Genomic DNA, 11134 nt, shown 5'->3' on the forward strand with positions numbered 1-11134 from the left:
ATGGTGTTACAATTCAATAGCCTTCAAGACCAAAAGGACTAAAAATTTAAAAACTTTCAACAGGTCCAATTCAAGACAACAACATCTAACTATAATCTAAAAATCCATAATAAAATCTTACCAGGAAAGAAGATGATACAATTTAATGGATTGAATTAGTTAGAGCTGACTTCTTAACATTAGGAACGCCAACTTTAATTTCTTTTTTAAGATTAACAAGCATGGATCTCAAAAACTTTCTTCTGTTTCCTAGGGATAAAATTTCAATGGCTAACTTGATTCTAAACCCACTAATCATTATGTTATGATCAATGAAGTATATGTTGGCTAGACTTGTCTTTACTATGACATTGCCATGTGTAGAATGAGCACAATTTTTAGTCACAAAATTGAGTTGATAAATAACAGTCATAACCTCTAAACTGATTTTGTCCTTCTACATAAAAGCAACACTTTCATGTCTAAAACAAAAGAAAAGAAAACACAGCAATACCATGGACACATAAACTTCCCAACAGCTTCACTTGATACAACAACTGACCTGTCAATAATAATTTCAAAAGATGAACACCTCGCAGTTTACTCTTTGAGCAAAACTAAGCTCTCCATGAGATCCATGAGATCAGCTGTATAAAACTTTGGTTCGAGATCTTCAATTCCAAGATTGTTCTTATTTAGAATCTTAAGGTCACATGAAAAGACAAGTTCACCGCTGCCCGTGCAGCCAAAGAATTTCCCAACATCCTGGAATGGTCCAACAACTATTTGACTACAAGACTCCACAACACCATAATCCCTCATCACCCATATGTGGCACTCCTTGATCAACCCAATTTCATCTTCAGCTTTGCCAAAAGCAATCAGAGCCAGCAATCCCTTGAATACCACAAGTTGTTCAAAAATTAGAGACAAACCATCTAAGTAATTCAGCAGTAGTATTATCTCCGAGAATTTCTCATCATTGACATCAAAGGACAAAATGAACTTGCGGTGATGAAAATATGCAACCTATACTTCATAATCAAGTTCATTATTCTCTCAAGATTCAAAGTTAATGTAAATAGAAGTCGTGAGATTTATTATTCTTTTTATGGTCATTAGTAGAATAATAAATCTCACAGCAGTCCAGTTTAATATGTCTTAACACTTAAAACATATCAACATATCAACTAAAAGCCTCCACTTCCATGATCAAGACAAATCATCTTAGTTGGTATGTTATAGTCTTCGCAAATGAAATACCCAATTTTATCACCGACTTCAAATTAAAATTCTGAGTTTACAAAAAATTTGTGATTTATATTTTTAGTGACGAAATCACATAAATCACATACTATGCATCTCATGGACTATATGATAATGTCCAAATATTCATATTACCATTATTTTATATAATAATAAAACAACTTTATTAATCACAACATAATGTCGTACATAATGTCATATATAGTATCATACAATAGGATTTAAAGGGCACATATCCTAACACTTATGTGATGATGTGGGTTTGCAAGCAAGTTCTAGGTGGTGAAGCCTAGGATTTGTTTTGTTGCTACTTTTATTTCTCTTTTTTCTCCTATTTCCAAACGACCATGGCACATAGCATAATAGGCAGTGGGTTTTAGGTCCACTTTACATTGTCTTGCACATCACACATAATTATATATCTCACATATTTGAATTACACATTACTGCCTCCTATATAAAGGTACTACTATTTATTTCATTACTTGAGAAATACAATGTTATTCATCCAATATTTCTAATATAGTATCAGGGCCACCTTTCTGTGGACATGGTAACCACATGCATCATTAAGAAGTTTTCTTCTCTGCCTTAAAGCCTTCCTTACCTAAATCTTCATATTAAGGATGAGTTTAGTTCAGCTTTTTGTAAAAGTGCATAATGAAAAAGTGGAGTTTCAAAAAGTGCATAATGAAAAAGTGAAGTTTCAAAAAGCTAAGTGTTTGGTCAAAACTGTTAAGAAGTTCTTTTTGAAAAAGCTAAGTGTTTGGCTAACACTTATAAAAGTTAGAGTTTGAGGGATAAATTACCAAAAATGACAATGTATATATAAGGAGTTTATTTCATACTTAAATCAACTACTTTATATACTTACTAAAAAATAATAATAATATATTATTGGTATTATTTTAATAATGTTTGGGCAATTTTTCTTTTTTAGTGTCATAATTATTTGTTATTACCATTAATGACTTCTTATCAATATTAATTAAATCTAAATAATTTTCATCATCATGAAGCACAAAATGAAAATGTAAAAAGATGATAAAATATACACCAATAATCCAAGTTTGAATTGTACTACATAAAAATGTAAAAAGATAATAAAATACATACCAATAATCCAAGTTTAAACTGTACTACATAAAAATATAAAAAAATTGTACTACATGAGTTCTGCTCAAGTTGCTGCAACATCCCTAAACATTTTATCAAGTTGTTGTAGATTCTGTAGACCTTTATGTTGAAATTTTGAAGCTTTGGGTACTTCCTACAAAATGTAATTGTCATTTCACTCATATTACAATAATATACATAACTATTTCAAACTAGCTACATATTAATAAAATACTCAACTCACCTTCAACTTCATGTCCCACCAATCATCACTAGCATCAATTGTTCCCTTCACTGCATCCCAACCTAAATTTGTGTCAAGATCCTTCAATTTTTCCCCACTCTCCAATCTACTTTTAATACATCCCACCTACATTTTGATTGTTCCTTATCATAGTTTAGACCGGTCTCATCACAAAATTTGATTACCAAATTGCTCCAACCTTTGGCACTTAAGGCAGCAAAGATTCCTTTATTCCCAACTTCAATCTCTTCCATACAACTTGTTTGCCTCGGAGTTGGAAGTGGTGTTTTTACCCATCTATAGAGTTAAGCAACCATAAGAAATGCAAAAAATAGAATTTATAATATTCCAATCTAGTGAACTAGTTACAAACATGATCTAATAAATCCACAAAAAAAAAAAAAAAAAAAATTACAGCCTAGTCTGAGCATTAAAATAGAAAGGGCTAGAGAGGAATCTCATCATGTCACAACTCACAAGAGCACCGTTTGTACATTCACTAGTCAGTAGACACAGCCAGAAAATTGCTGCCATAATTGAGGACACTGGCCTCAAAAGCAATCAAGTTCATTGCAATAGACTACTCTTAATAACTCAACATTCAATCCCATAAAGCATAGATGGTCTTATAATGGTTTTATAAATGGTCATACAAGGTTATTAACCGTAATCCAAATCAACTGCAGTATCCAAGGTTATTAACCTTGAGAACAAATCATAAAAATACCAAAATAACAATTTACGAGTCAACTAGATTCAACTTTACATTAAATTCCAATTCTAAATGAAGTAAAACACTTCCACTCCTCATTACTAAAGACCAAAGAAATCACATAAACAATAAAATTTGCAAAAAAATCTACCATTCAATACCAAAAAAAAAAAAAAAAAAAAAAAAAAAAAACCATTGTATAGCTTAAACCTCAATTCTTAAACTACGCAATAAATTCTTACACCAAAGCATTCAAAACCCAAAAAGTCACATAACTAATAATCAACAAAAACCAACCCAAAAAACTCAAGCTACCAATCAGTACTAGAAAACATAAAAATAAATATAACCCCATAACATAACTAAAACTTGAAAATTCATATCAAGCAAAAGACTTTCAACCACAACCTTAAAAACCCAGATAATTAAATAACTAATAATCAACATTAAAACACAAAAACTTGTGTGGGGTGCTGATGTGTAGGGTGATGATGGGGTGTGCGTGGGCTGCTGATGTGGGGTGCGTCTGCTACTAATAGGGCATGCGTGTGTAGTTGCACATGCATGCCCCATCAGCAGCAGACGCACCCCACATCAGCAGCCCATGCACACCCTACAGCACCTCACCATGCAGCAACACACGCACTTCTCATTAGCACCACACACACTTCTCATTTCTTAATCTCAGTAATTAAATTTCATCTGTGTAGAACAAAATTATATCATATGTAAACTATTCAATCACTGGTGACTATATTTGGGCTGCATTACAATCACATGGTATTTTTTTTGGTGTTTGGTACACTGGAAAACGTAATTCAACAGAAAACAAGCCCAATATTCCAGAATGTCACATACTCAACGAACCACGACAAATAAATTATGCCTATTTTCAAGGTCACAACCAAACACCCAAAACAAAATAGGCCGATTTGTTGGAAAACATTTTCTGTTGAAACAACAACAAAAGAGCATAATTGATGAGTGGGAAATGAGAATGAAAACGTTATGTATGACCTAAACAAGCTCTGCCATAATCAAGTTAAAGTCAACTAGAAAAATTCTTCTATTCTTTTGTGACAACTAGCACGAAAAATATTTATATTTCTTCTGAAAATTCTTCTTTCTTTCTCATTCTTTATATTTCTAAAATACCCAAATCATGCTAAAATACCCAAATTAGATATCGCATAACTTAAGACAGAGCATCCACAAAATAAAAAAGAAATTATGAAGCATGTACAGAACAAAATTTTTTTCAGTACCCGGCAAGAGAACAAATAGATCTTTAGCAAGAACAAAGCATGCAAGATCTGAAAAAAAAAAAAAAAAAAAAAAAAATTTGATAGGTAAAAAAAAAAATTTAGATCAATGTTGGTACCTGGTGGTTTTTGGTAGCAAATCGGTGTTTTGTTAATCAAAACTCTACCTTCAAAATGTATTTCTCAGATCAGATTAGACAAATAAAATTATTAAAAAAAAAATTACAGAGGAAGGCTCGTTGAAGAAGACGAAGAAAGAAGAAGAAGAGGAAGAAGATTTTCAACAGGTGACAAAAGAAAAGAGAGACTTACGCGCAAGGAGAGGCTTGTAGCAGCACGGAGAGGCAGAGCTGAGAGAAGAGATGAGAGGCGTGGAGCTGGCTTGCGCAGAGCAGAGAGATGAGATGAGAGGAATGAGTACCTGAAGACTGAAGACACCTTGCCCTTTATTGAAGGGCAATTACGTAATTGCCAACTCAACCCCCGACAGATACATTAAACGCGCACCAACTTTTAACAAAATGGACCGATATACCTCCATAACTCAAACACGCATTCCTTCACAAATATAAAACGCAATTTTTTCCAAAAAGTTACGTTTTATACTTACCAAACACTAATTTGGAGCTGACTTTTTTGAAAACGCAGCTTTTGGGTTATAAACGCTGAAACAAACGGGTACTAAGATTGGTTCAAGCAAAGGTACTTTTTTATTGGAGTTTTTTTTTTTTTTTTTTTTTGATAAGATTTATTGGAGTTCTAAACCTCATAGTTCTGTAGACCTTTCGGTTGAAATGCAAGGCTATGAGAGTGAGGGTGTACAACCTCGTGCTCAATTTACTCACTTAAAAGCATATTTCTTCATGTAGACAGATATATTAACCTATATGGTAACTAACTTGCATTTGGTTGTCTTGTCGATTTGGATTTAATGTTTACGGGTAGACGGGCTAGAAGGAAGACCAGGCCCAATTCATCCCATAATTCCTTCGGCTAAAGCTCAGATATATATATATTTCATTTCATTATTTTTATCAAATAGCACCATGACTGTCCATGTTTTCACCCTTATCCATATTCCACTTCTATTTCTTGTCTAATTTCAAATTTTAGGTAATAATTTATATTTTTCAACAAACCAATTTTCAAAACACTGAGCAGTGGAGTCAATAACGTTATCCACTGCTCATGGTTTTCAAAATTAATTTTGAGCACGTGCAGAATCATGAGCAAGTGACATCTTTCAAACTTTAATCCCATTAATTTATGGGTAATTAAATTAATAAAAAAATATTATATATATATATATATATACATATATTTTTTCCCAAGTCAGGGGGTTCATTTGAACCCCCTGAATTACAAGTGCAGCCGCCCTTGCATTGATCCCTCACGAATTTGAATGGCTTGTTTCTAGTTTCCTTAGAACTTTCATGAGTTAATTAATATAAAAGCGCCACAAAAAGATTTTATACGATATTATTGGCTCCGCTCTCCAGCACGTTCAAAGTCTGAGTGCGATTTTGTACGAGAGGTTTATTAATCAAAAGGATTTGGACTGAGATGAGGTTGCCACTAAGAATAAAGTCAGCATTTTCTACTCCAAACTTGGCCAAAACTTGAAAAGTCTCGTCTATTTATAGAGTTCTTGTAGATAATATTACACACTCACAAAACCAACCTTCAATTTCGTTCAACATGTTGTGCTCAAAATATATTTCCTTCAGCTTTCTATTATTCAGCCTCTTCCTCCATGCAGTCAATTGTGCTGACCCATTATACCATTTTTGTTTTAGCCAGGAAAACTTCACTGCCAATAGCCCTTATGGTACAAACTTGAATGGCTTGCTAAAAATTTTGTCCACCAAAGTTCCTTCAAAAGGGTTTGGGCTCAGCTCGACTGGGCAAGGCCGAGCTCAAGCAAATGGTTTAGCCCTATGCCGAGGTGATGTCTCAAAAACAAACTGTAAGACCTGTGTCATTGATGCAAGCAAAGAGCTTGGTGATCGTTGTCCTTATAAAAAAGGAGCGATAATTTGGTATGATAACTGCCTTTTAAAGTACTCGAATATACATTTCTTTGGAGAAATCGATAACAAAAACAAGTTCTACTTGTGGAACGTCCAAGATGTAGAAAATCCCACTTCATTCAATCCAAAAGTTAAGGATTTGTTAAGCAGGTTATCTAATAAAGCTTATGCCAATCCAAAATTCTATGCTACCGGGGACCTAAAGCTTGATTCATCAAGCAAACTATATGGTTTGGCTCAATGCACCAGAGACCTTTCAGGTCTTGATTGTAAGAAGTGTCTTGATACTGCGATTAGTGAACTTCCCAACTGTTGCGATGGAAAACGAGGTGGGCGAGTTGTTGGTGGCAGTTGTAACGTTAGATATGAACTTTACCCCTTTGTTAATGCCTAGAATGTTATGGTTTCCTATGTTTATGTACGAAACTGTGCAATGTAATATGCTTAAAAATAAATAAAATTGTCCAATGAGACAACTTATCTTTGCTTCGTCACATGTATAATTTTGGCCAATTGTAATCATTTGGTTGGATTTTTAGTACTTAGATGTTGAAATTTTGCATGGGGCAGAAGTTTTGCTAAATATTGTTATTTTTTTAATAACTAAAAAATAAAAAAAGGGGAGACTTTTACTGTTTTAAAAGCATATTTTATTTGAAAAAATTAAAGACAAATGCGCTTGGCAGGCTCCAAACCTGACCTCTCACCATGTAAGCAACAAGATTGACCAAGTGGCCTTTTTGTGAACTAATATACAGTATTATTAAATTTATATTAAATTTACATGATTTATAGTTTCTAACCTTTTGTGTCATCTTTCTCAACATATTTAATTTTTTTTTTTCATTGCTAAATTAACTTTTTATTTAAGAATAATACCTATGCAATTTATGAATTTATTTTTAAAGTCTTTTTTAGTTAATTAAAATGATTTCTCTTGAAAGACTATTATAAAATTTCTTTTTATGGTTATTTATGTTGTACTATTTTTTATTAACCTTATAATGTACTATTTTATTTTAACCTTATAATATCATGAAAATTTCATTGAAATTTTGTTTCAATTTTTAAGATATGTTTAGTAAATTTTGCTAATATTTACAAATTTAATATATTTATTTATATTTAAATAATTATTAAATTAACTATGACTTTATTACGGTTCAACTCCGGTTCAACCTCGGTTAAACCTTAAAAACCTTGAATCTCTCTCTTTTATGGTTCAATGAACGGTCCGAGTCTAAAAACCATGATATTAACCTGTATGGCAACTAATTTTGTATTTGGTTGTCTTTTAGATTTGGATTTAATGTTTGTAGGTAGCACCATGACTGTCCATGTTTTCACCCATATCCATATTCCACTTCTATTTGACACTTTCTTGCCTAATTTCATTTTTTAGGTAATAATTTATATTTTTTATCAAACCAATTTTCAAAACACTGAGCAGTGGAGTCAATAAGGTTATTCACTGCTCATGGTTTTCAAAATTAATTTTGAGCACATGCAAAACCACGAGCAAGTGACATCTTTCAACATATTTCTTTAATTCCATTGATCCAATAACGGCTCCAGGAAATTTCTTTTGGGGTTGTTAAGAAACTTAAATTAAACAAACTTTAATAAAAAGAGAACTTGAATATAGTGTGTTATTGACAAAAAAAATAAACATAAATACATGAAATTTTACAATATCTTTTCACGAGTTTTCATATTTTGAAATCTTCCCATAATAATTTATTATCTATTGTTAACGTAGATGTAACCATCTTATTTTATTATGTTTGTATAACATTTTCAGTTTTATGTAATTGTCATTATTTATTTGTTATTGTTTCTATAAATTATTAACATTATATTAATTATTGCCTCACATAACCACACACATCCATACATAAATAATACATTTAACAATCACTAATTTTACTATTTTTTTCTTCGAATCACTAGTTTTATAATAAAAAATTATTATAACATGATAACAATATACACATATAACAAATCCTCTATATTTCTTGGTTGTTAAATTATATAAAGTTATATTATATTTATAACATGTACACATTCACATGCTTTACAATTCACACAAATAACATTATATCAAAAAAGAAAAAAATAATGCACACAATTAGTATCAAACACACTCTCTCTCTCTCTCTCTCTCTCTCTCTCTCATACATACAATATAAATCTATAATAAAAAAAATATTCAGAACTCACAGACACTTACATTTTATTTTTAGAGTCAGAGATACATAGAAAGACAAATAGAGAATAGAGATGAGATGAGATTGATGAGAGAAAGGGAGATTGATTTGTGTTGTTAATTAGCTTTGGTATGAGTTGATCTATGTTATTTGAATTTGGGCATTAATTTGTAATCAGGGTGTGCAAGATTTAAGTCAAGTTGTGCAAAAATATTTTTAAGGGCAATTAAATTAATAAAAAATATTTTTTATATATATAAATATTTTTTTTTTCAAGTCAGTGGGTTTTTTTTGAACCCCTGAATTACAAGTGCAGCCGCCCCTGCATTGATCCCACACGAATTTCAGTTGGTTTCTAGTTTCCTTAGAACTCCCATGAGTTAATTAATATAAAAGCGCCACCAAAAGATTTTGTGCCAGATTATTGACTCTACGCTCCAGCACGTTCAAAGTCTGAGTGCGATTTTGTACGAGAGGTTTATTAATCAAAAGGATTTGGACTGAGATGAGGTTGCCACTAAGAATAAAGTCAGCATTTCCAACTCCAAACTTGGCCAAAACTTGACAAGTCTCGTCTATTTATAGAGTTCTTGTAGATAATATTACACACCCACAAAACCAACCTTCAATTTCATTCATCATGTTGTGCTCAAAATATATTTCCTTCAGCTTTCTACTATTCAGCCTCTTCCTCCATGCAGTCAATTGTGCTGACCCATTATACCATTTTTGTTTTAGCCAGGAAAACTTCACTGCCAATAGCCCTTATGGTACAAACTTGAATGGCTTGCTTAAACTTTTGTCCACCAAAGTTCCTTCAAAAGGGTTTGGGCTCAGCTCGACTGGGCAAGGCCGAGCTCAAGTAAATGGTTTAGCCCTATGCCGAGGTGATGTCTCAAAAACAAACTGTAAGACCTGTGTCATTGATGCGGGCAAAGAGCTTGGTGATCGTTGTCCTTATAAAAAAGGAGCGATAATTTGGTATGATAACTGCCTTTTAAAGTACTCGAATATACATTTCTTTGGAGAAATCGATAACAAAAACAAGTTCTACTTGTGGAACGTCCAAGATGTAGAAAATCCCACTTCATTCAATCCAAAAGTTAAGGATTTGTTAAGCAGGTTATCTAATAAAGCTTATGCCAATCCAAAATTCTATGCTACCGGGGACCTAAAGCTTGATTCATCAAGCAAACTATATGGTTTGGCTCAATGCACCAGAGACCTTTCAGGTCTTGATTGTAAGAAGTGTCTTGATACTGCGATTAGTGAACTTCCCAACTGTTGCGATGGAAAACGAGGTGGGCGAGTTGTTGGTGGCAGTTGTAACGTTAGATATGAACTTTACCCCTTTGTTAATGCCTAGAATGTTATGGTTTCCTATGTTTATGTACGAAACTGTGCAATGTAATATGCTTAAAAATAAATAAAATTGTCCAATGAGACAACTTATCTTTGCTTCGTCACATGTATAATTTTGGCCAATTGTAATCATTTGGTTGGATTTTTAGTACTTAGATGTTGAAATTTTGCATGGGGCAGAAGTTTTGCTAAATATTGTTATTTTTTTAATAACTAAAAAATAAAAAAAGGGGAGACTTTTACTGTTTTAAAAGCATATTTTATTTGAAAAAATTAAAGACAAATGCGCTTGGCAGGCTCCAAACCTGACCTCTCACCATGTAAGCAACAAGATTGACCAAGTGGCCTTTTTGTGAACTAATATACAGTATTATTAAATTTATATTAAATTTACATGATTTATAGTTTCTAACCTTTTGTGTCATCTTTCTCAACATATTTAATTTTTTTTTTTCATTGCTAAATTAACTTTTTATTTAAGAATAATACCTATGCAATTTATGAATTTATTTTTAAAGTCTTTTTTAGTTAATTAAAATGATTTCTCTTGAAAGACTATTATAAAATTTCTTTTTATGGTTATTTATGTTGTACTATTTTTTATTAACCTTATAATGTACTATTTTATTTTAACCTTATAATATCATGAAAATTTCATTGAAATTTTGTTTCAATTTTTAAGATATGTTTAGTAAATTTTGCTAATATTTACAAATTTAATATATTTATTTATATTTAAATAATTATTAAATTAACTATGACTTTATTACGGTTCAACTCCGGTTCAACCTCGGTTAAACCTTAAAAACCTTGAATCTCTCTCTTTTATGGTTCAATGAACGGTCCGAGTCTAAAAACCATGATATTAACCTGTATGGCAACTAATTTTGTATTTGGTTGTCTTTTAGATTTGGATTTAATGTTTGTAGGTAGCACCATGACTGTCCATGTTTTCA

The 11134-nt window shown here is 31.9% G+C and overlaps 3 protein-coding genes across 3 annotated transcripts; 2 read left to right on the forward strand and 1 right to left on the reverse strand.

Annotated features, from left to right (window-relative positions):
• Positions 1-411: 411 nt before the first annotated feature.
• Positions 412-2694, reverse strand: LOC115984238. Its single transcript, XM_031107207.1, has 2 exons — positions 2606-2694; positions 412-876 (listed from the first exon to the last, which is right to left on the reverse strand). The coding sequence occupies exons 1-2, from the start codon at positions 2615-2617 to the stop codon at positions 580-582; spliced, it is 309 nt and encodes a 102-aa protein (XP_030963067.1). The 5' UTR covers positions 2618-2694; the 3' UTR covers positions 412-579.
• A 3583-nt stretch (positions 2695-6277) lies between these two features.
• LOC115984236 (cysteine-rich repeat secretory protein 38-like) lies at positions 6278-7003 on the forward strand. Its single transcript, XM_031107205.1, has one exon. The coding sequence runs from the start codon at positions 6278-6280 to the stop codon at positions 7001-7003; it is 726 nt and encodes a 241-aa protein (XP_030963065.1).
• A 2453-nt stretch (positions 7004-9456) lies between these two features.
• LOC115987873 (cysteine-rich repeat secretory protein 38-like) lies at positions 9457-10275 on the forward strand. The gene has a single exon (XM_031111480.1). The coding sequence runs from the start codon at positions 9457-9459 to the stop codon at positions 10180-10182; it is 726 nt and encodes a 241-aa protein (XP_030967340.1). The 3' UTR covers positions 10183-10275.
• The last annotated feature ends 859 nt before the right edge of the window (positions 10276-11134 follow it).

This window comes from Quercus lobata, chromosome 4, assembly GCF_001633185.2.
Source record: "Quercus lobata isolate SW786 chromosome 4, ValleyOak3.0 Primary Assembly, whole genome shotgun sequence".
In the NCBI taxonomy this organism is placed as follows: Eukaryota; Viridiplantae; Streptophyta; class Magnoliopsida; order Fagales; family Fagaceae; genus Quercus; species Quercus lobata.

Bases quoted from the DNA above. Each gene is read 5' to 3' on its own strand.
- LOC115984236 (XM_031107205.1), top strand. From the start codon at position 6,278: ATGTTGTGCTCAAAATATATTTCCTTCAGCTTTCTATTATTCAGCCTC.
- LOC115987873 (XM_031111480.1), top strand. From the start codon at position 9,457: ATGTTGTGCTCAAAATATATTTCCTTCAGCTTTCTACTATTCAGCCTC.